Source organism: Wolffia australiana, chromosome 11 (assembly GCF_029677425.1).
Source record: "Wolffia australiana isolate 7733 chromosome 11, ASM2967742v1".
Taxonomy (NCBI): domain Eukaryota; kingdom Viridiplantae; phylum Streptophyta; class Magnoliopsida; order Alismatales; family Araceae; genus Wolffia; species Wolffia australiana.
The window spans coordinates 172897-196592 of NC_135845.1; the positions used below are offsets into that span (position 1 = coordinate 172897).

Consider the following 23696-nt stretch of genomic DNA (forward strand, 5'->3'; position numbering starts at 1 on the left):
AATATCACTTATTATTACATACTATCTTAAAGTTTTCTTCCACTTGTTAATTAATTTATCTTCTACTATTTTTTCTCTCTGTATTATTATTAAACATCTCTTATATTGTCTTATTATACATTGTTCTTTGAAATACTTATTTCATCGTCATATTAGTCCATTTCCCTACCTTTAGTATTGAATTCAACTCAAAAGGCTAGTCCCTGTGGAGACGACATCACCCCCATTTTGCATATATTACAATGAGCTTAGATAATTATAAATTCTATTTAATTTGGGCAAATTAAATCACAATTAACATTTTATTTAATTTGGACACTACAATTAACATTGTCATTTGCTATTGTCAGTTATCAAGTCAACTTTGCACACATAATATCCATAAGTTGAGCATTCCTCGAACAAGTTATGTTGAGTTCTTCAAGTGCCCAGCCTTTAGACATGCCCGCACAATATTTGGAATGTTGTAGCTCCTCCTCCGTTCAGATGTGACCGTTATTTATACACAGCGATTGTTTCATGGTCCTGATTGCATACAATGAGAAGAGAGCACATGGAGATGAGGGAAAATATGGATCTAGACACAAAGAACTCTTGACTGGTTGCGTTCCATTGAGGATTTCTCCCATCTATACTTGACAAAAAACTTTTCATAGAACCCCTTAACTTTGAGTATAATCAGATGTCAATAGAACATTTGAATACGACCCTCGATGCCCATGTATCACTCTGTGAATACCTAATAGCCTTTATTGGCCAACTTATCAAATATATATCATAGACCACTTAATCAAACATTGATTCTGCACACTCAATAATTGAGTTGCTAGCACACGAGGCTCCAAGACACACCTCTTTCAGGGCCCAGCCCCTGCAGGGGGGGAACTGATACTGGATCCGGATTTTGGGTCCATCTAAACAGTAGGACCAAACTCCAGTCCGTCCAAATTTAGGTCTTCCGTTGTGATATTTATTCGGTTATTCCCTATGAAAATTATCATCCACTGTCTAACTTCAGTTGAAATGTGACATTTTCAAGTTGCCGAAATGGGCCCAGAACATCAGGCCTGGCCCAATAAGGGCCCAACCAAGTCCAACACCTGCTGCTGCTGCGGGAGCAACAAGCTTACATCCAAAACAGGGGAAAGAAATGTGCGTTTTGTTTCTCATTTTATCCCCCGCGCGCTTCGCAGACGGCGCAAGGGGGGGAAGTCGCACGAACAGAATCCATGGCGCAGTTGTGGATCGTCGGCTCGCACGGCTTTCTCCGCCCCCGGATGATTGCTTGACTTCCTGATTCCTGCCCAGATTCGGACCCCGCTGTGGAATCAAATTTCTCCGTAAAGTCCATTCATTCAAAAATTCGTCGCTTCGCAGACTGCAATTGAATCGCACTCCCGCCCAACCCTGCGGTCTCCTCTCAACCTACTACCTCATGGAATGGATCTCCTCACGGGCGCATTTTTCGTATTGAATCCCCCGGGTGGTGTCGGTTTGTGCTCCTGCCCCATCTAAGTTCACAATTCCGCTTTTCTCTCATGCGGGGCGTTGCCTCGTAGTCACCGATGAACATGCCCGAGTTTCGCCTTCCGCCCGGAAAATTGGGCGAAACATCAGTCTATTGCTCTCATTTATGACCTAGCTTCTGCCCTTAATCGGCTGAAGTGTTGTCCCCTTCTCCGAGGATTATCTGATTATTGCCTCTTTGATACATTCATCATCACGAAATTGCTATTCCTGTCGAACTGGCTGAAATACATTCTAGCTCTGTATTCCTTTTGGTCCATTTTTTTCAACAAATTTGTCATCTTTACTGAACTGTGTTAATTTCTCAGACCCGTAATCAAGTTGGTCATCGGCGAAGCGGCATCTCCCGAGCCGTCAAGCTCCCGATTACCGAAGATGCAAAGTACGGGGGCTCTTGGCAATATGGATCCCGAGATGACTGCGCACCGCAGATTAATGTGTGACAAAATGCAAGTTCTCTTTTCTCTGAATATCTGCTCTCCGTCTAATTTGTCGAACTACTGACAGGCACCAATGGGGCGGTCAAATGAATTATTTCTCATTTCTCATGATGGGGTTGTCAAATGATATTATTTTTGAAAATTGTTTCTTTTTTTCTGCCAGTTCAGTGAACTTTTCAGGTTATATCAAGACATTTATATTCATTGCCGTCTTTATTTATTGCGCGATAACCATACATAGCGATACTTTTAGACTGATTGATTTCTCCCAAACTACTTGACGGCAAAGTCGACTGCATTTTTTTCCGTGCTAGTGAGGTGCAATTTCTTCAAACTAACTTGTGAGGTCTTAGGTGTTTATTAACTAGTTTTCCATGCTTTATATACTCTAATCGGTCTACCATGGGAATCAGTCATGTGCTGGTTTCTCCAAAATCAATGAATTTCCGATGGTTCTTCTACGAATTTCTCCTTTTCCGGAGAACCTTTTCGTTCTTGAATTTTTGTTTCGTGAGGTGGCTTGCTTGTATCATTGTGCGACTATGCTATGATTAGACCGTGTTCCAGAACAAGAAAGAATGACCTTGCTATTTCCTCGCTGTGCAGAACGCAGATCTTCCACCAAAAGCGTGCAAATTTGAGCGCTGAATTTCTTCAAAAGTTGCCCGATCTTGTGAGGCGTTTGGAATATGGGCTGTACAGATCAGCTGCCACCAAGGTCTTTATTTCTGTCTTTTTCTTCTCTTTGAGTTTTGTGGGTAATTACCATCATGACATCATTTTATAACAGCATCTATCATGACATCATTTTTTTTTCAAAAAAAAATCATTACACAAAAAAAAGTTAATTGACTCCCATCTAAGCAGAAAACTCCTTTCCGTTTGGGCGGGCATACATTATTGTGATCATTATTCAAGTCTGCTTTAGTTTATCTTTTTCTCGTTGATGCCTTAGTTTTTTTTTTGTTTCTTGAGATTCTGTTGTCTTAGTTTGATTTATGCCTATTTCTATTTCCCTCATTTTTTATTCAGGATGATTATTTGAACATGGAAACCTTGGAAGGTCGTCTACATGCAGTGTTTAGGAGTTTCTCCAGTCAAAGCAATCCTTCCCGTGCATCTTCTTCCATACCCGTTAACACCATGATACCGACGCCGGGGATGTCGCAAAACCATCTTTCAAGGTCTTCCTCTGCCAGTTATTTGGCTACTTCGATGTCCAACTCTAATGGGCCTGGTAGCATTGGAGTAACTTCTTCAGTTTCCGGTAATGTGATGCACCCTGCTAGTGGTATGTACTTTTTTCTCTTTCTGTTGTTAAAAACGAGTAATATTCCTGAAGTCTAAGAACTACTTTGTCCGTATTATTCCTGAAGGTCCGCTACCTGCTGTGTACCCTCAAGCCCCGCCAAGTGTGTCTGTGGCTGCATCACAGCTCACAACCCAGCTGATGCCCACTCCAGGATTGACAGCCAGACAATCCTTTCCGACGAATTCTGATTACAGAAATGTGGATAGGATGTCTGGCATCGAGTCAACTAATTTGGCCCAGCAGGATCAACTATTCCGTAAACAGGGGCAGGGTCCCCAAAATCAAAATACTGGCGCATTGCATGGCCTTGGATCCTATGTGGGAACCAGTTCTAGAACCAGCATTCTCCAGAGTTCTCGCAACTTCCCAAATGGAGCTGCCAATAGTGGAGGTGCGTCACTATTGGCTAACTCTTCTTCGCAGTACATAAATGGGTCAGCAACATCTGAAGGGCTCATGAGTGCCACAATGCCTGTTGTCCCAGGTCAGCACAGCACACGTTTATTATTTTGTTATGGCGTGATTTGAATATTTTTTTTCTTTTTCCAAAGTGTGTTTTAATGGCTGCAGATGGATATGGGGTGAACGCAGTTGAATTAGGAGTAGATTCGAGTTATGTTCGGAATATGGAATCCATAAATTTGCAGCAAAAATCCAAAGTTTATTCTCCCTGTCAGGGCCATCAATCAGGCTTATCCTCAGTACAGGAAACATCTATAAACCCTAAAGGCACATCTACGGAAGATCATATAAGGTATCGGCAACAGCAATTTCTGCAACAGCCTACACAGGCATATGGCCCATTGTCTCAGCTGCAACGGAAGCAAAGTCAGCTAAACGAGCAAGATGCGCTGAGGAAGGCTTCGCCAAATCATTCATCTAGGACAGCGAGTTATGGTGGCCCAACCTCAAGCAGTCGTGAGAATGATGGTCGTCCAGACTATTTAATTTCTCAGCCTGCTGTACAGGCTGATCTTTCTTCAAGTTTTTGCAGTCAGCTTCAGCAAACTACTACAACGGGTTTTCATGAGGTGCATGCTCTTAAGTCTGGCTATGCGCAAACATTATCGCCGATACAACCGGTATCACATCAGCGGAACCGGATTAATGAATCACTGAATGAACTCGATTCTTTGTCTTCTTCATCAAAGCCTGAGACTTTTTTGCCATGCCAATTCCGTAAGTCTGAGTTGTCGAATGATGAGCGACAGGTTTTTCACAATGAATTTCAGCACAGGATTATAGGATTAGATGAGGCCGAGCGACCTCATTATTCTATCCAAGGACCTGCTAATGGGAGCTCTATTTCTGCAGCTGAAGAGGCAGTGACGATTGAAGGGGAGGGGAAATCTAGAAATGTGATGCGTGAGCGACAGTATCTTAATCAGCAGAGATGGCTACTGTTTCTGCGGCATGCCCGTCGGTGCCCAGCTACGAAAGGCAAATGTCCCGAAGCTAACTGCTTGACAGTGCAACAACTCGTGTCACATATGGCAAACTGCAAGGGGCTCCAGTGTGGGTATCCTCGTTGTCGTCAGTCGAAGGCCCTCGTGAAGCATTACTGCAGTTGTCGTGCGGTAGATTGCCCAGTCTGCGTTCCAGTTCGCGTTTATATATCAAAACAGAGAAAGGCTGCTGGTCACTCTCCTACAGTTGCTAATTCAGCATCTTCGCTGCATGCTCCCCTTAGAACTGTTATCAATGGATCTGGTCCTGAAGCGCTGGTGACAAACAAGGTAGCTCGAGGCGTCGAAAGGTCTGGTGATATTCAGTCTTCTTTTAAACGTATGAAGGTTGATTTATCTTCCTCTTCCCTTGCAATCAATGGTGAAAACCAAATGATAACATCCCATGCATCAGAAGAGGTGCAGGCCAAAGTAGAGCAACACGAAGACTTGAGATTTGTCCCAAGGTCGGAGACTGTTGAAATGACAACAGCACCTGCTGTTTCTTCTGTTTTCAAAAACGTTGTTACAAAGGATGGCGTCATGGATGGCTATTGCTCAAAGCCTGCTGCCCAGATTATAATGTCTAACGAAAAAGATAACAATCAGAAACTGGAAAACATGCAGGTTGATGGACCAGCACCCTCAAACCAGTTGATGATCAAACAAGAAATAAGTACTTCTTGCGAATCTATTGCTAATACAAAACCAGGGAAGCCCAAGATTAAAGGTGTATCATTGACTGAATTGTTTACCCCAGAGCAAATCAGAGATCATATCAATAGTCTCAAGAGATGGGTGGGCCAGGTTGGTTTTCTATCTTATCATAGGAGACTTTAAGGTTGAATATCAATTCATTTATCTTTTATAGAATCTTCCATTGTCGAAATGTTTGTTTCCCTCTGTTTTTTTCTTCATTTTATTCTTTCAGTGGCACTAGGGTTAGATTTCGCCTGAGAAGTGAACTCTTAAGATGAGACTAGGACGAGTGTTCCTTTCTCATTCCGCCGCCCAAAATTTTGGATGGTGAAGTAAATGATTCCCTAGTTTTGATAAATTGAGCAAATATTTGTCTTTCTGTTGCATTAAGATCTAAGTGGCTGCATGTTTGTTGTGGTTGGACACATTTAGATTGTTTGGAGTACGTGAATTCGTTCTGACATTCTTACTATTTGCCTTTCTCTTTCTACTTATCTATTTGTCGCTACTTTTGTCTTTGTTTGCTGATCTTCTTATATCAAGATATATAGCATGGCGTAAAATCTTTTTTGGGATTTAGATTGAATACGAGCAGTAGGGGTTTGGTTTGTGTGCATAGACGGAATTTCAGAATTCGTCGTTTCTCGCCGATCTCTAGAATTAGAATCTCAAATAACCTCTTCGCAGGTCAAATGACCATCGTCCTGTAGTTTTGAGTGACTTGGTATATATTTTTAGTTGGATTGATAAGTCCAACATATCAATCAGGTTGTCTAGTTACTCTACCATACCTATGAAGTTCTTTTGTGCCTATCTGAGTAGGTTTATGGACTGAGTCCTCATTTAATGAGATTGTTTGGGTTTACTGGTCTGGAATTTTTTCACGACCTACTTAACTCTCGCTATTTTCTTATAGAAGATACTGGTCTTCCAAGAATACAACCCTTTTGGTAAGGAACACCTTTTGATATTGTGGGTGGTAGTAGTATCCAAAAGTCTCTTTTGGATATCCATCAAACCTACGCTTCTCAGTCTAGTTTTCCCCCATAGAGTTCATGGGTTACTTTTGATTTTCCAATCTGGAATCGTGAAAGCGATTCTTCAATGTTTTCCTGGTATTTTTATTTCATTTTATTTAATGGTGCCTTTTCCTCTATAAAAGTCTTTAAATCAGTTTGCTATTTCTTGTGCAGAGTAAAGCGAAGGCCGAGAAAAATCAGGCCATTCAATGCTTAAGTGAAAATTCATGCCAATTATGTGCAGTAGAAAGGCTCACCTTTGATCCTCCTCCTATATATTGCTCCCCATGTGGCGCTCGAATCAAGCGTAACGCCCCATATTATACGGTTGGCACTGGCGAGACTCGTCATTTCTTTTGCACTCATTGTTACAACGAAAGTCGAGGTGATTCTATCGAGGTGGAGGGGACCTCACACCTGAAGGCACGGTTTGAGAAGAAGAAAAACGATGAGGAGACTGAAGAATGGTGGGTTCAATGCGACAAATGTGAGGCTTGGCAGCATCAAATATGTGCACTTTTCAACGGGCGTAGAAACGATGGAGGAGACGCAGAGTACACATGTCCAAATTGCTATATGAAAGAGGTGGAAAATGGAGAGCGCTCTCCTTTGCCGCCGAATACTGTTCTTGGTGCTAAAGATTTGCCTAGAACATTGCTGAGTGATCACATCGAGCAACGTCTCTCAGTGCGTCTGAAATTTGAACGACTAGAAAGGGCAAGAAGCCTTGGGAAAAATGTCGAGGAGGTGAGTTCTTCTTGTCGTATTGCTCTACATTTTCCTTTTGTTTTTTTTTCTCTGGTTCTTCTTTCTCAAGTACTTTACCATCAACTAAGGCTCTCTTTGTCTGTGAGAATCGCGCGAGTCCCAAAAAGATTCGTAAAAAGTACGGTAGTGTTTTAATTCTTCACGCGCATTACTGTACGTTGCATAGTGTTGCATTTCGAGTTCTCTCTGACTATACGACATGATTTGGCTTTGAATGACTTGAAGGCCCAATGTAAATGATTGACGAAATAATTGGGCATTATTTTGTTTGCTCTTCAGAGTAACACCCTACTTTAGTTTTGAACATACTAGTTTGTTTCTTTTCTTTGCCCGCCCATCTCTGTTGACCGGAGAAATGAAGGTCTCCGGAACAGACACATTCAATTCACTTTTCGTTTCATTTGCAGGTACCAGGAGTAGAAGGACTCGTCGTCAGGGTTGTATCTTCTGTAGACAAGAAGCTGGAAGTGAAGCCAAAATTTCTGGAGATTTTTCAAGAAGAAAATTATCCATCGGAATTTCCTTACAAGTCCAAGGTATAGTCTGCCGTCATAATGAGCATGCACGAGGCTTCATTTCTGTGAAAAATTCGAGTGATATGAAGTGAGGTTAGATGTCTGTGGTTTTGTTCAAATCTGTTTACTCGAAGAATTGTTTCTTTCCTGCAGGTGGTATTACTATTTCAGAAGATTGAGGGCGTCGAAGTTTGTCTTTTTGGGATGTACGTGCAAGAGTTTGGTTCGGAATGTCAATTCCCAAATCATCGGCGTGTCTACCTGTCATATCTGGACTCTGTGAAATATTTTAGGCCAGAAATTAAGACAACTTCCGGGGAGGCCTTGCGCACGTTCGTTTATCATGAAATTCTGGTACCAATCTTTTCTTATTATTTCTGTATAGTTCCATCTAGAATTTCAACTTACTTTCGGAGTCTATTTCGACATCTTTTGGTCGAGGTGTTAACGACGACTGAGGGACTATCTTGCCGCGATTCCTGTCAGTTTTTTTTATTGAAGCTTCATGTTTATTGTTTCAGATTGGGTATCTTGAATATTGCAAGAAACGCGGTTTTACTAGTTGCTACATATGGGCGTGTCCCCCGTTGAAAGGGGAGGACTATATACTCTATTGCCATCCTGAGATTCAGAAAACTCCCAAATCTGATAAACTTAGAGAATGGTGAGCCTGAACACCCGCATTCGTCCCGTTTCCATTCTTCTTTTTTTATTGTGATTGATAATATTTTAGTAGCTTACGTCGAATCCTACTTCAGGTATCTTTCAATGCTGAGGAAGGCTACGAAAGAGAACATTGTTGTTGATCTGACTAATTTGTATGACCACTTCTTTGTGCAAACGGGAGAGAGCAAAGCCAAAGTGACGGCCGCCCGTTTGCCCTACTTTGATGGTGATTATTGGCCCGGCGCCGCAGAGGACATGATCAACCAGCTTCAACAAGAAGAGGACGATAGGAAACACCAGAAAAAGGGCAAAGCGAAGAAGACGATAACCAAAAGATCTCTCAAAGCGGCCGGTCAGTCCGATTTGTTGGGCAATCCGTCGAGGGATTTTTTGCTGATGCAAAAAGTAAGAGTATACAGTTCTCCTCTCTTTTTTCTCCCCATTTTTTTTAAAACATGTTCGGTTTCAATCGTGATGGTTAAAATATCTTTTTTTCCCGTAATCTGGCAGCTTGGCGAAACGATCCTCCCGATGAAAGAGGATTTCATCATGGTGCACCTGCAGCACGCCTGTTCTCATTGTTGCGTGCTCATGGTTTCCGGATCCTGCTGGGTGTGCACGCAGTGCAAGAAGTTCCAACTGTGCGACAAGTAAGCCGTCATTCCAACTGTGCGAGAATTTCAATGTAGTCGTCGTTTTTTTGAAATAAACCATGCCGCCTATTGTTGTGTGCCCGGCAGGTGTTACGAGGCAGAAGCCAAACGCGAAGACAGGGACAGGCATCCCGCAGGCTCCAGGGACAAGCACCTCTTTTCCCGAGTAAGAATCGAGCCACAACTATTTATTTTCGGAGGATCTATCCATCTAATCTTCTCTTCCCCCCCCTGTGCGGTGTGCGGTGTGCGGGGTGCGGTGACCACCTTTTGTTGACCTTTTGTCTTTGTTGTTTTCGGCAGGTTGACGCGATGGGGCGGGACGTGGCGGAGGAGACGAGAGACGAGGACGAGATCCTGGAGAGCGAGTTCTTCGACACGAGGCAGGCGTTTTTGAGTCTGTGCCAGGGCAACCACTACCAGTACGACACGCTGCGGCGGGCGAAGCATTCGTCGATGATGGTGCTGTACCACCTGCACAACCCGACGGCGCCGGCCTTCGTGACGACGTGCAACCTGTGCCACCGCGACATCGAGACGGGGCAGGGGTGGCGCTGCGAGGCGTGCCCCGACTTCGACGTGTGCGACGCCTGCTACCAGAGCGGGGCCGCGGGCGAGCACCCGCACCGGCTGAGCAGCGCGCCGTCGGCGGCGGAGCGCGACGCGCAGAACAAGGAGGCGCGCCAGAAGCGGGTGCTGCAGCTGCGCAAGATGCTGGACCTGCTCGTGCACGCGGCGCAGTGCCGCTCGCTGCACTGCCACTACCCCAACTGCCGCAAGGTGAAGGGCCTCTTCCGCCACGGCATCAACTGCCGCACCCGCGCCTCCGGCGGCTGCGTCCTCTGCAAGAAGATGTGGTACCTCCTCCAGCTCCACGCCAGGGCCTGCAAGGAGTCCAACTGCCACGTCCCCCGCTGCAGGTTTTGATTATACTCCTCTTCTCTACTCTTATATCTCCCTCTCTCTCTCTCTCTTAACACGTGTGCATCATGCCTCTTCTCTCAACTTACATACATATATATATATATATATGCATCATGGGTCTTCTCTGAACCTCGGTCTTCCTGCGCCGCAGGGACCTCAGGGAGCACTTGAGGCGGCTACAGCAGCAGTCCGACTCCCGCCGCCGCGCCGCCGTCATGCAGATGATGAGGCAGCGCTCCGCCGAGGTCGCCGCCGGCTCATGACGCTCTTCTGTAAGTGCAGGGCCCTTCTTCCCTTCTTCATTCTGTCTTCATTCTTGTCAAAACTCTTAATTATTTATGAATATATAAATATAGCCCCACACCCCTTCCGGCATAGAGAGTCATAGTAGTAGACTAGACTAGTAGTCTAGTAGTTTGTTGTTCGTGTGTGGGAACTGGGAAGTGGGCCTGTTAATGGGCCTGATAATGGAAAAAAGAAAACGAAAGAGGGGACGAGGCTTTGTGGGGCTGTGGGCAGACGAGGAGGATGAGCTTCCTCCTCCCGCCGCGGACCGGCGTCGCCCTCCCCCGCGCCTCCCCCCGGCGGGCCCGCTCTCGCCCCCCCCCTCGCCTCGCCTTCTCGTCGGCCCCGCGCGCGGGCCTGCGCGGGGATGGCCCGGCGCGAGGGCGAGAGCGGGGATGGCTCGCCGGGCTGCTGGCGGCGGTCGTCGTCCTCTCCGCGTCGTCGTCGATCCCGGCGGGCGCGGCGTCTTCCGTGAGAGGAGGGAAGGTCTCGGAGGAGGAGCAGCAGCAGATGCAGGACAACGACGGCACGCTGGCGGACGTGCCGCAGACGCTCTCCGGTTTGTCTTCCTCTCGCTCGATTTGTCCGTCTGGATCTGCAATGAAATGAAATGAAATGGGTAACGCAATGACAAATGGGCAGGTGGCGACGGCGACGAGCGGAAGCGCATCCAGAAGCCCAAGTCGAGGCAGGCCGAGTCCTGCACCGTCAAGTGCCTCGGCACCTGCATCCGCGGCGGCGCCGGCTCCCCCGGCGAGGGCCCCTTCAACATCCGCAAGTCAGCCCCCGTTAACATCATCCTCATCATCTATCATCTATCATCTATCATGATCATGGGCATCATCATTTATCATGATCATGAGCTTCATCTTCCTCGTCATGATTATCCTGTTGACGAGACGCGTGGACAGGCCCATCGTGGTGTTCAAGTCGGGCTTCCGCAGCCGCAACTACTGGCAAGTGCACTCTCCTTGCCTGCTCCCCTTCCCCGCTACGGCGGACTGTTCTAATTTACCGTCGTGGGCTGCCCTCGCAGCTTGGTGGAGTGCTCCGACATCTGCAACCTTATCAAAGACGGCGAAGACGGGCCTTGACGCGCGCCAGACGCCACCAGGTGGGCTGCGTCTTCTACCTCTTCCTCTTCAATCTGATTCTTCGTCACCGTCTTCCTCTTCTTCTTCTTCTTCTTCTTTTCTTCTTCGATATTCAAGAAAAATTTACCTGCCATATTCATCAAAATATACGTTTTTCGGGGACATGGGTCACGAGCAGCGGTTGGGTCCTTCCCTGTTCACTTCGCCGAGGTCTCTGCAAGATTCTCCTCTGGAGAAAAGAAGCGTTTGACAGTGAAAGACTTAAATCTCTGTCCCTCTCTCTTGAGACGTTCAAATATCTTTAGAGAAAAAGAGAAAGAGAGAGAGGGAGAATTGAGAAATCGACAGAGAATTTGGGTTACCTTCTTCCAACTTCGGATGAGGTGCCGCGGCGTTGCCGCGCTTGGAATCTTGTGAAACCAACGGAGAACACCGGACAAATAAGTCGAAAGGCAAGAGTTGAACGGACGGCCGACAACAAGGGCAACCGGATGCGGAACAGGAAAGGTAGAGAGAGATGAACATGTCGGATCAATTAGAACAAAAGTTCATACCGGAGTGCGGGTGGAGAGTGAAGAGCAGCGAGGACGATGATATAATACCGAGATGGGGATTCCGTTGGTGGACAAGGCGGGACGGAACGGATATTCAGTCAGATACTTCTACATTCCGGTTCCATTCCAAGCTTTACACGCTAGGGGTCATATGCAAATTACGATCAATCTTGCCGACCATGGTCTAATCAGTCTTGCGGACCGATCTGATCAGTCTGATCACGATACTCGCAACCGACCCAATCCGATCATGACCAATTGCGATCAAGTTTTGTTTTGATCAAACTCTTAGTGAAAATATTTTTTGATGACGATTTCAAGGACTGAACTCAAGTAAACAAATCTCGCCATAAAGCTTCATGAGAATTCTGAATGCAAAATAATTCAATGAATTTCAATTAAAAACTGAGGGCAAATCTGGAGAAAAATAAGAAATTAAACTGCAGATGGCATGACTTGACCAATAGACTTGGTTTAATCACTCTGACATTAATTAATATATATGATGATATAGTTAATTAATTTGGAAGGCCAACGAAGGTTATTGGGCCATTAGAGTCGTTAACTACACAGATACATGGGCTTAAAGGGTCACACGCAAATGACTTTTTGGACGTCAGAAGATATACTTGAGTTTTGGGGGTTCTTATGAAAAACATCCACTTAGTATAAATAGGGGAAGGCCTTGAATGAAATTCACCCAAATCAGAATTATTCAGGGGCCTTACCCTTCTTCTTTTTTTCCGTGACTCCTCTCCATTCCTGATGGGATTAGGAAGGCGTAACGATGACGATGGAGAGTGAATGAGGCTCATCAATGAGGAGGAGATTCAACATGCCGAAGACTGCGTAGATACTTCCAGAGGATGCACACATGAGCAGCTCCACACGACTCGTTCGAGGATTATAGGAATCATAGATGCAATCCGTGCCGAGGTAATTCATTTCATGATTTTAATGATGCCATTTGATTCTGTTATGCGTCTTCTGCTGCGTGAAATCCTTGTTTTCAACCAAATCTAGGCCACTAAAACCCAATAGAGACAAGGTGGTGACAACCACATATAGTCTCACATGGCCACACATACATACTCCACAACGCCCCCATATTTGGCAGGCCATTGTGCATACACAACTGCCTATTTAATGATGCTTCACGCAAATTTGGTGCTCACACCCTAGGAAACTGTTAACTATCTTACAATATGGGTTAGAACTAATTCATTTTTAGCTTCTGCTTTAATGCATCACCGCCAGGTGCCCGCCCATTTAGGACAGTCTGGCAAGGGAAGGTTTCTAGCCAGATTTGGTCAATTAGATAAACCAGGTTGACTGCGTTGGTCAGGTTCGAATTGGGTCAAGTTCAACCTGGTTTTTTCTTAGTTCTCAAATTTATAACTTTTAGTGCTAAGATAAACTTATACGGTAACCTATGGATTGATGGTCTCTAATAATACAATAATGCTCCCACAATTTCATGGACTTTATATGAATTTTAGAATCTAAATACTGGCTTTAACATGTTATAAAATATATTATTAATTTCTTAATTTCATATAAATGTTGTTATAGGCCTATCTGGTCATTTTTGACAAATTCTACTTGATTTCTTGCCAAAAAGTTTAAATACTTATATGAGTACTTTAAAGTCTCATGTTTGTAGATTTTTTTATGAATTAAATGGGTTGACTGTGATTTCATATGATTTCGAAAAAAAATTCAAATTATTTTTCCAGATTGATGCATTTTTGGCTTTGGGCTTCGAAGGCGTAATTAGAGTGTGAACCAAGTCCTAGATCCCTGCACTAATCTGGCTAAGTCTTTTGCCGAAGAGGAGCATGAAATTTAAGAGAATCCCTCTTACTCTAATAAATTCTCCATGGCAGCATATGTAATTTGAATTGATCATGATAGCTCAAAGCTCATGTGCACTCACTTCCCTTAGAAGAGGGTTGTGTAGACTCATACGCCCTCACAATGGTTGATGATGTAATAGACTTAGACTTCAAATTTACCTCAATTGTGTCTTTAAAAGCTCAAATTTTACCTGTAAAAAGTTTTCGAGGATTCCACTATTCCCTAGTGATGGAAAATTTTACTTAATTAGTGTTGATATAGTCACCTGCCATCTACTCTAATACTAATTTATTTCTGTCAAGCTGTTTCAATCATATCATATGTTGAGTTTGGCCTTGTGGGGAAATATTCTATGACTAAATTACAGTTTTTCCTGCTCAAATTTTCACATCTATTCTGATGGTGGGAATCCTTTGCATTGAAGCTCCAACTATAGTTACTTGTTTTCAAAATCTATGGATAATCTCATTGAATGATCTTGGAATATAATCTTCATTTACAATTTCATGTTACTCGCTAGCCTTTTCACTTGGATTTTGTGCCATGCATGAGAATTACAAACCTGACGTCGACATAAAACGGCGGCTAGTAAAATCACGGTAAAAGGGACTTAGGAATGCCACTAGGCTCCGAAGGACCTAGTCGTCTGGTTGACGGCCACCCGTGTGAGCGCTAGTGCACACAACTCGACGAGTCCAACCGGGGACACAACGATAGAAATCCTAGCTATTAGAGTGATATCTCTATCTACTTCTAACCTTACCCCGGAGGTGGAGACGATTTCGGGAGGCACTAAAGGAAAATAATGAACGCATAAATAGGGAGAAGTGCGAGAGTACCATAATATATGTGACCTGGTCATCTGTGATAGTGACAACAGGATCCGGCATGCGACACCTCGAGACGCAGACGGCGAGCAGAGTGGCACGTGTCGTTTGAGCGGGTGTCATCGACACATGGCAGCGATGAGAGGGCATGCGGCGGCATCACGGCGACTTCCGGCGTTGTGGAGGGGGCTGTGCGTAGTGGCAAGCGACACACGACGACGGTGGCAACCGCAGCGGTGGTGACCGATTCAGACATGGTTTGATTTGAATTATCTGAAGCATACCCTGGAGCCTACCTTGCATACATATATCAATAGAAGAGTATATTAATATGGAAATACTATAAAATTATAAATGAAACATATAAAAATATAAAAGACCTACAATCAAACTTATTTCTCGATTCAATAGAAGCCAAAAGAAATTAATACAGTATTCAACTAACAATAGATATGTCAAAGTCAGGTCATATTATGCCCATTACTAATCCTAAATAGAATGTCACAACATAGGAATCCATATGTTAACATAATACATGTAATGATAACAATGCGTGGGCACATAAATGTGAATGGCATGGCAGGCGTGGGTGAGGGCTAGGAATGTGGCGCCGGAAGTAGACGATAGCAGGCATGGCGTGGGCTGAATGGCATGGTACTTGGCGTGCGAGCGGCTGTGCATGGGTAGCGCGATGGTGCGTTGGTGTTGGCGGTCGGGGCACGGGCGGCATGCGGCTGCGAGGATGGTGTGCGGGCAGTGATAGGGCAGCGCAGGTGGCACGTGGGTCATGATGTGAGTGGTGCACTGCACTGTGATGGAAGAAGGCACACAATTGTGCGTGGACGGCACGTGGCATTGCATCGGCGGTGGCACATGCTGTTTTTCATGGCAATGCGTGGTTGGCTGTGCACGGCAGTGAAATCGGCTGTGGCGGCAGAAATGGCCACGACAATGGTGGCAACAAACGGCGATCCGATGACAACGGCCGTGGCATTAGGGTTTCAAAGGGATATCCCATACTTGTATTGGCAAAATCGTAAATATGACTAAACACTAAAAAAAATCAAATAAAAAGAAGGATTGCTTCTTTTTTTTTTTTTTTTCTTCTCTTTTCAACAAGAGGTACCCCTCTCCCCCCTAAAAGGAGGTAAATATAGCCCCCCACCTTAGAAAGAAAGGGCAAGGCCCATAAGTTGGGGTTTATGGGTCCCTCTAGAAAGTAGAGGCCCATACATAGGCCCATATAGAGCCACACACACAAAAACACATAGGGCCAGACACATGCCCAAACCTACAAACATGTAGGCCTACATATACGGCCTTCTGAACTAAAAAGAAGCCATAAAATCAGGAAAGAAGATAACGTCAATCTCTGGGGGCCCATTGACTAGGCCGAATACTTGAAGGCCATGTCTTTCACTTCAGCCCATGCTCCTCACGCTGGCTGAGACCTGTCTTCACTGCTAAATAGTCCCCATCAATCTCACATTAAAAACTAGGGAAAGTGGGAAATGGTTTCCTCTCAAGGATAATATGCATTTTTAGTACCTTATATTATCATATTTACATGTAGGCTTTGACATTTTGGGCCGGGGACTGGTCGGACTGGACCAATCCGGGACTGAACAAGACCGGAACAGAACTAGACCAAACTTCAGATAAGGTTTAGGTCCAGGCCAAAAAACCAGACCGGACCGGACCCTGTTCCACACACTACCCATCCCCCTCCCCGTCACCCTTCCCATCAACCCCCCAGGCGCTCATCGCCACTGCTCCACGCGCACAACGCCTTTGCCACCCTAGTGCTCCTCCGCCAACCCTGTACCAGACCGGACCGGGACCGAACAAGACCGGTCCGGAACCGGACTGAACTTCAAGTAAAGTTTAGGTTCATGTTAGAAAACCAGACCGGATCAGGATCGCCAAACCCTATTCACATGTTTTTTACATTAAATTACTTATATTTGCATGTTATCAAGCTCAAAATATATAAATATATATTTTAAATGATTTTATGAATTTTCTGTATTTTTTGTGCATTTTTTGGGAATTTACTGACAATAGATTCTAAAAGAATGTACTTTTTTGAGACGAAATATATTCTTTTGGATTTTTTCGACATTAATTTGGAATATGTGATTTTTCCAAGTCAAAATATATTTATTTAATTTTATTTTTTGGGATTTTATTTTATTTAATATGAATTTTAAAATATTTTATAGTCCTTTTACCTCGTGTCGCCATGTGTCACCGTTGAATTCATCGAACATCGATAAATAAGAGCTAGTGCTAATGAATGGCGACAACCAATCATATAGCAAGGCAAACATGGCTGCGCTATTAGCAAATTGATAATTGCATTTATGACTTACACATCGACTTTTGAGTTTTCTGATGCAGGGGTGATGTGGATCGATAAAAAGGAGGCTTTTTTATAATAAATGTGCGCGTGGGCGGAGGCGCAAAGCGACAAAATATAACTTTTTTATTATTTTTCTTTTTTCTTTTGAAATAGTGATGGTCGACGTAGCCACACCACACGCCGCCACATGTACACATGGCCTGCGAGTGTACATGTGGTGCGCAGCTGTCAAAATTTGAGTGGATACAAGAAAGAGAAGCGCTAACGTGGCACACACTGACAGGCTACCACGTCAGCTGCGAAGAGTATTAAAATGTATTCTTTTATATTTATCATTTTATGTTGTCTTTTTGCCCTCTTACATGTACACATGGTGACTCCAAAATGTGCACGTGTGGAAGAAGAGAAGACGCAGAATTTCAAAAATCAGATATTTTAAGGGAAACAGAAAACAAGGAAGCGTCAGAGATGACGAAGAGGAGAGAGAAAAATCAAGGGCTAGGATTGCTCCAACTTTAAACGACCATATCTGACTATGTACCACTCCGATTGAGCTGAAACTTTTAGCACTGCTTCTCTCCCCTTCATATTTCCATCAATACCCTCTGGTTTATAAATAGAGGTTTAGATCACTGTGAAATTCATACTGAACTTGTTTCCCACTTATTTGGGCTGATTGAAAAATAGTGAGTTTTGAAATCCATCAAGTGTGTTCTTGATGTCCTGAGTGTGTGGGGAGAAGCATTGGAGTTGAGTGGGAGCTTACTGGCACTTGTAAATTGCCGTGATCTTGGCGGAACGTAAGGATCTAATGTAAGCATCTTTGCCTTATGTTGTTTCTTTTTCCAACATCATAGTTAGCTTAGTTAGGGTTTTTAATCATCTTTTCACAATCGTTTCACTTCCTTATATCCCCATATCTCTTCTCTACCTTATGTGTTGGGTTCTACAGGCCTAGATCTGAATGAACAAATCAAAATGATATGCAGGGGAAGACATTTGCGAATCGAACGTCATCATTAAAATCATGAATAGAAGTACCTTTGCATGGATTTCAACCATGATTTCTTTGATCCAAGAGTTGAGCTGCTCAATTTTGCAGCCTCTAGACGTATCCACGTGATCCTCGACATATCTAATCTCCTTCTCTTTGACGAACCCCGTTCTACCTCCACCGTCGTCGTTACGCTATTCTGATCACATTAGGTATGGAGAGAGCCGTAGTGAGAGTGGAGAACAAGGGGAAGGCCTTTGAACAATTCTGGCCTAGGTGAATTTTACTTAGGGCCCTCTCCTATTTATCATAAGTGGGTATTTTTCATAAAACCCCAAAACTTAAGTATATCTTCCGACATCCATAAGACCATTTGCGTGTGAACCTCTAGGCCTATGTATCAGTCTAATTAACAACTCTAGTGACCCAATAACCTTTATTGGCCTTCCAAATTAATTAACTATATCAACATATAGATTAACTAATGTTGGATCGATTTGATCTAATTTCAATGCCTTGGCCAAGGACTTCATCACATCGTCTTCCTTGAGTTGTCACCTCTTATACAAAGGGTGGATGATCCCATCTTGACCACTCAATGGTCTTCGTGAACTTCTTGATGTACCCGAACTAAGACCATTTAGAATCCAATGATTAAAGACTCGTTGACCATATTCAAAGTACAGCCCTCCGTCCCCAAGACGTCTTTGGTGTCTCACGTCTAAGGACCACTACTGTGGCGTGAATCGACTTGATCGACAGTTTGGAATAATACCATTCAGGGATTCGTACAGATAAATTCAATTACTCTTTCCACTAAAGAGCACCCACTATCTATCCTTAGTGTCTCCACACTAATGGCTACGGGACCGAACATACTCATCATATGAGTGAGGCTAGATAGTGCTATTCTAGCCAGATACTTCGATGTCCATCCCTGCGAAATGTTGTGCAGCGTAAGACTTAAATGAAATTGAACGACATCGATAGAATAACACTATCTAGCCTCACTCATATGATGAGTATGGCCGGTCCCATAGTCATTAGTGTGGAGACACTAAGGATAGGTAGTGGGTGCTCTTTAGTGGAAAGAGTTATTGAATTGATCCGTACGAATCCCTGAATGGTATTATACCAAACTGTAGATCAAGTCGATTTACGTCACACTTGTGGTCCTTTGACCAGAGACACCAGAGACATCTTATTAATGGACGGCTGTACTTTGACTATGGCCAACGAGTCTCCAATCATGTGATTCTAAATGGTCTTAGTTCAGGTACATCAAGAAGTTCACAAAGACAATTGAGTGGTCAAGATGGGATTTTCCACCCTTGGTATAAGAGCTGACAACTCAAGGAAGACGATGTGATGAAGTCCTTGACCAAGGAAACAAAATATTAGAGAAGATTTTTCTGATGATTGCCAAATGCATCAATAACGACTCAATGACTGATTGGGATTTGATAGTTCGCCATATCCTAAATCATCCCTGGAGCATTAAGTGGATAAGGAATTATACATGCACGATAATTGATGACGAAGAGGTTCTATGAGTGAGTCGATACGCAATCTATCATATCTTCTAGAGCACAAGGTGTACCTTGACACCCCACGTGTTGGAGACTGGACATATTGATTGGGTTAAATTGATATGACATTAATTAATCTGTATGATGATATAGTTAATTAATTTGGAAGTCCAATAAAGGTTATTGGGTTGTAGTTCTTTATTTAGACTGATACATGGACCTAGAGGGTCACACACAAATGGTCTTTAGATGTCGAAAGATATACTTAAGTTTTAGGGGTTTTTATGAAAAATACCCACTTATTATAAATAGGAGAAGGCCCTGAATGAAATTAACACATGCCAGAATTGTTGAGGGATCTTTTCCTTTTTCTCCTTTATCCCCACACTTCCTCTCCACTCCTGATGTAATCGGTACAACGTTACGATGACGACGTAGATTAAACAGACGTAGATTACGATGACGTAGATTAGCGAGGAGGAGATCTAACATGCTGAGGAATACATGGATATTTCTAGAGGCTGCCACATGGGCAGCTCCACGCGAATCGTTCGAGGATCAAAGGAATCACAAATGTGATCCATGTCGAGGTACTTCATTTAATGATCTTGTCAATGCCATTAGAATTCTATTACATGTCTTTCACAGTGTGGAATCCTCGTCTTCATCTACATCTAGGCCACTAGAACCCAAAAAAATTGTACTTAAAAGGCACTTTACTCAAGTATTGATTCTTGTTCTTAAAGTCAGCAAATAAATGCCAATGATTACTTTAGTTCATGAGAATTAAGCGCCTTACCTCCATTTTCAAATTGGATTTCACCACACAAATGGGTGTGTTTAACAGGTTTGGTGAATTTATTAAAGATTAGATCTACAATTATGATCCTTCCATCTTGTCCTGCATATCAGTCCATATTTTTTAAATTGACATGCAAACATTTTTTGCTGGCAGCGTATCTCTCAAGTAAAAAAAATTAAAGAATGGTTGTAAGCTTGATGTAAATAATTATTAGAGATGATAATAATCAGCCATAAGATGGGAAATTGGATTGCAATTTAAACCACAACAGAATTATTGTAATCCACTGTAATATTATAAAAAACATCAAAAATAATATAAATCAGAATATCATTATAAATTTATAACTGATTATTTTAATCAGTGACAACATGGATATATGATCGCTATGCTCCTTATAAATATGTAAATTATGTAATAGTAATATAGAAAATTAGACAATTATTGGTGATTATCAGTGCGCCACATGTCCCTAATCGTTTAAAAAGAGGAAAAGTTAGTTCATTGATTGCCCCATTATTTTATTCTTTGTTTTTTAAATAATTGGTTTCAAACCTTCATTGGCCCAAAGATATACTTATTTGATGCTTGATATTATATAGTGTGTTATCTTCTCTATATCACTCATTTCTAGGGCCCTAAGATCATTTCCAATGGGTAAACCCTCCCCCCCCCCCCCCCACCCCGAGTAGGTGAGATACAAATATGAATTGGGATGGAGATCCTCTAGACGAGTTATATATGGTTCTAAAAAACTAACAAAAAAACTAAAAAGAGTAAGTGCATAAATTTTTATATGGCATAACTCTGATGAAGGAAATATAACATACTAACTAATGGGGTAACTATTTTGGACCAGGGACCAGTGTTGGCCGGACAGAATCAGGACCATTGGTCTGCTATTTCAGGATTGACCGCTCAGTTCGTTCACATCCGGTCATAGTGTCAAACTAGGACCAGGATCCGATCGTAGTGCAGCATTCAGATCTCGCTCTCTCGCCCAGGTTGCTTGTCTATTTACTTTCACTTGCCATAATCATTTTTTTCTTGTTCTTAATCATAATATTATTCTGTTACTTCAGTATTCAATTAAAAATGGACCCTCGATTCTCATGGAATATATGTTTCCGGACAAATGTGCCGATCCCAATCTGGCCTCAGCACCATCATCTTCCCCTGCTCACTTCTCCGAGGTCTCTGCGCCATCCTCGGCTGGAGAAAAAATAAACTGTTAGTGTGAGAGACAAAAATTTTCTCTCTACACTTAGATGTAGATAGATGAAGGAATACATAGATAAAAAGAGATGGAGGTGAAGAAAACGTACCTTGGAGGCGGCGTTGCAGGGTCTCGAGTTGCCGGATAAAGCCGGGGTTGGGGCATATCTGCGGCCTCTTGCTCTTGATCAAGTCGAGAACCTGGAAGAGGCTCATCCGGTTCTTCTGCATGAGGTAGGCCGCCACCACCGTCACGCTGCGGACCATAAGAAGAGCGCCATTAACGCCTCACCCAGCAAAGACGGAGACGGACGATACTTAGCGCAGTGAGAGGAGCACAACATCTACAGAGGCCCAGGAATGAGAGGGATGGTCTCTCACCTCCTGGATCTCCCCGCGACGCAATGAACGAGAACGCCGCCGCCCTCGCGCCTGGCCTTGTCGATGAATTCGATGCACGCGTCAAAGTACCGGGAAAGATCAGTGTAGGGGTTGTCCAGCACTGGGAGAGAAGAGGACGGTCGAAGGGGTCTGCATTAGCAGGGGGGTCGTTCCAGAGAGAAAAATCCTTTTTATCGGCCGTCTCACCTTCTACCTTCCTGTAGACGAAGTCCTCGGGGTATGCCGGCTTCAGGGACTTGGCCACCGTCAAGATGTGGGTCACGTTCAGCGACTTGAGCTCGTCTCGATTGAATGCCGCCCCCACCGAGCCCAAGAACAGCCCCTGCAACGTCCCCCCAACGTCTCCAGTCTTCTGATCATATATATATAAATATATAGATAGATAGATAGATAGATAGATAGATACATAGATAGATACATAGATAGATAGATAGATAGATACATAGATAGATAGATAGATAGATACATAGATAGATAGATAGATAGATAGATAGATAGATAGATTGATAGATAGATAGATAGATAGATAGATAATATATATATATAAATAGATAGATAGATAGATAGATAGATAGAGAGAGAGAGAGAGAGATAGAGAGAGATGAAAGAGAGATATGAGAGAGAGAGAGAGACCAGAGAAGAAATACAGAAGAGCGAGAAAAGAGAAGAGAGAAGAGAAAAAGAGAAGAGAGAAGAGAGAAGAGAGAGAGAGAAGAGAGAGAGAGAGATAGAAGAGAGAGAGAGAGAGAGAAGAGAAAGAGAGAGATGATTAAGGACCCACCTCTTCGATTTGGCAAGGGGTTTCGTCCCTTTTCGCGTACTGCGCTGCATAGAGCCCTCGAAGGAGCGCATCCATCTTGTACTTGTTATTTGGAGGCATCACTCTGTGTCTTCTCTTCTTCCTATCTTCTGACGAGGGCTTTCCACCGAATTACCTTCTTTTGCTGCCGGACTTCTAAATTCAAGAAATCCACAAAAATATCCGAAAAAGCCCATAATTTTCGTAAGAGACTGGTACAAGGCGGACTTGACCAATTCCAGGCCTTTGTATCCCACTCTAGAAGAGTAGAGGAGGAAATAACCGATTATAATCTTCATCCAGCTCACGCTAGATGTTTAATTATCCATGTCAGTCGTCATTTTGGGTAGAATTTTTCGGGTATATTACTGTTTTGCAGGTGAATGATGATCGAGATCGCGTTTACCCGACCCCAAATGCATTGGCATTTGGCGGTCGAGTATTGACGGTCGAATTGTGCAAGATCTGCAAATGGGATTAAATTCTGAAATTTCTCCTTATTGTTCATCGATTGTCTACGCCATGAACGGTGCACGGGCGAGAGTGTTGCATCGTGCGGATTGGGGGGAAAACACGGAAGATTATCGCGGCTGTTTTTCAATTTCGACGGCGACGCTGATAAGAATTCGATTAATGAAAGGTGAATCGAAGCCGCGTGATGAATTTGGAAAGGAAAATTCAGGGAAGAGAACGAATCGGATCGTGGGAGACCTCCGGAGCAATTTAGCAGGGAAGATCGTAGAATAATTATTGCGGCAAGATCAATCGATCAGATTAGGCAGATGAGAACATGGCAGATAATTCAGATCAGGAGATCGTACCCAAATTTGGACAGAGATCGAAGTACAGCGAGGAAGGGGCGGCGAGGACGGTCGTACGCGGAGATGGACACCAGCAGAGAGAGAGAGAGAAGACGGTAATTACCAGATGAACACCTTCTTAATTAAAAGATGGGGGAAAAAATCAATCTTTTTGTTGAGAAGAGGAATACCCACGTCTCCGATAAAA

At 43.5% G+C, this 23696-nt stretch overlaps 3 protein-coding genes across 7 annotated transcripts; 2 read left to right on the forward strand and 1 right to left on the reverse strand.

The window, feature by feature from the left end:
- The first annotated feature begins 1143 nt into the window (after positions 1 to 1143).
- Positions 1144 to 10331, forward strand: HAC1 (histone acetyltransferase of the CBP family 1). 3 transcript variants are annotated; one of them, XM_078583573.1, is made up of 16 exons: positions 1145 to 1492; positions 1836 to 1976; positions 2574 to 2685; positions 3000 to 3258; positions 3344 to 3763; positions 3850 to 4458; positions 4594 to 5531; positions 6617 to 7189; positions 7618 to 7746; positions 7879 to 8079; positions 8247 to 8389; positions 8484 to 8796; positions 8902 to 9041; positions 9132 to 9210; positions 9348 to 9964; positions 10120 to 10331. In XM_078583573.1, exons 2-16 carry the CDS (start codon positions 1903 to 1905, stop codon positions 10229 to 10231), a joined length of 4719 nt encoding a protein of 1572 aa, XP_078439699.1. In that variant the 5' UTR covers positions 1145 to 1492; positions 1836 to 1902; the 3' UTR covers positions 10232 to 10331. The 3 variants fall into 3 exon arrangements, with proteins under 3 accessions (XP_078439698.1, XP_078439699.1, XP_078439697.1); XM_078583572.1 differs by having other exon boundaries at positions 1144 to 1492; positions 3000 to 3234; positions 3850 to 5531; XM_078583571.1 differs by having other exon boundaries at positions 3850 to 5531.
- Positions 10332 to 10463: 132 nt separating this feature from the next.
- On the forward strand, positions 10464 to 11509 carry LOC144709905 (uncharacterized). Its single transcript, XM_078583574.1, has 4 exons — positions 10464 to 10812; positions 10896 to 11031; positions 11165 to 11209; positions 11290 to 11509. The coding sequence occupies exons 1-4, from the start codon at positions 10497 to 10499 to the stop codon at positions 11345 to 11347; spliced, it is 555 nt and encodes a 184-aa protein (XP_078439700.1). The 5' UTR covers positions 10464 to 10496; the 3' UTR covers positions 11348 to 11509.
- A 9790-nt stretch (positions 11510 to 21299) lies between these two features.
- LOC144709263 (dual specificity protein phosphatase 1-like) lies at positions 21300 to 23669 on the reverse strand. 3 transcript variants are annotated; one of them, XM_078582748.1, is made up of 6 exons: positions 23510 to 23669; positions 22671 to 22844; positions 22076 to 22211; positions 21869 to 21989; positions 21598 to 21743; positions 21300 to 21484 (listed from the first exon to the last, which is right to left on the reverse strand). In XM_078582748.1, the coding sequence occupies exons 2-6, from the start codon at positions 22767 to 22769 to the stop codon at positions 21453 to 21455; spliced, it is 534 nt and encodes a 177-aa protein (XP_078438874.1). In that variant the 5' UTR covers positions 22770 to 22844; positions 23510 to 23669; the 3' UTR covers positions 21300 to 21452. The 3 variants fall into 3 exon arrangements, with proteins under 3 accessions (XP_078438874.1, XP_078438875.1, XP_078438876.1); XM_078582749.1 differs by having other exon boundaries at positions 22671 to 22841; positions 23510 to 23637; XM_078582750.1 differs by having other exon boundaries at positions 22671 to 22833; positions 23510 to 23631.
- Positions 23670 to 23696: the final 27 nt, after the last annotated feature.

What these genes read in the sequence shown, in the direction of transcription:
- LOC144709263 (XM_078582748.1), bottom strand. Translation starts at nt 22,769, where the DNA reads ATGCCTCCAAATAACAAGTACAAGATGGATGCGCTCCTTCGAGGGCTC. An exon ending in CCCCTTGCCAAATCGAAGAG is followed by an intron (nt 22,212 to 22,670) that starts GTGGGTCCTTAA and finishes GGGACGTTGCAG; the next exon opens with GGGCTGTTCTTGGGCTCGGT. An exon ending in CGTCTACAGGAAGGTAGAAG is followed by an intron (nt 21,990 to 22,075) that starts GTGAGACGGCCG and finishes CTTCTCTCCCAG; the next exon opens with TGCTGGACAACCCCTACACT.
- HAC1 (XM_078583571.1), top strand. Translation starts at nt 1,903, where the DNA reads ATGCAAAGTACGGGGGCTCTTGGCAATATGGATCCCGAGATGACTGCG. An exon ending in TTGGGAAAAATGTCGAGGAG is followed by an intron (nt 7,190 to 7,617) that starts GTGAGTTCTTCT and finishes TTTCATTTGCAG; the next exon opens with GTACCAGGAGTAGAAGGACT. An exon ending in TCTGATAAACTTAGAGAATG is followed by an intron (nt 8,390 to 8,483) that starts GTGAGCCTGAAC and finishes ATCCTACTTCAG; the next exon opens with GTATCTTTCAATGCTGAGGA.
- LOC144709905 (XM_078583574.1), top strand. Translation starts at nt 10,497, where the DNA reads ATGAGCTTCCTCCTCCCGCCGCGGACCGGCGTCGCCCTCCCCCGCGCC. An exon ending in GGCCCCTTCAACATCCGCAA is followed by an intron (nt 11,032 to 11,164) that starts GTCAGCCCCCGT and finishes ACGCGTGGACAG; the next exon opens with GCCCATCGTGGTGTTCAAGT. An exon ending in TTCCGCAGCCGCAACTACTG is followed by an intron (nt 11,210 to 11,289) that starts GCAAGTGCACTC and finishes CTGCCCTCGCAG; the next exon opens with CTTGGTGGAGTGCTCCGACA.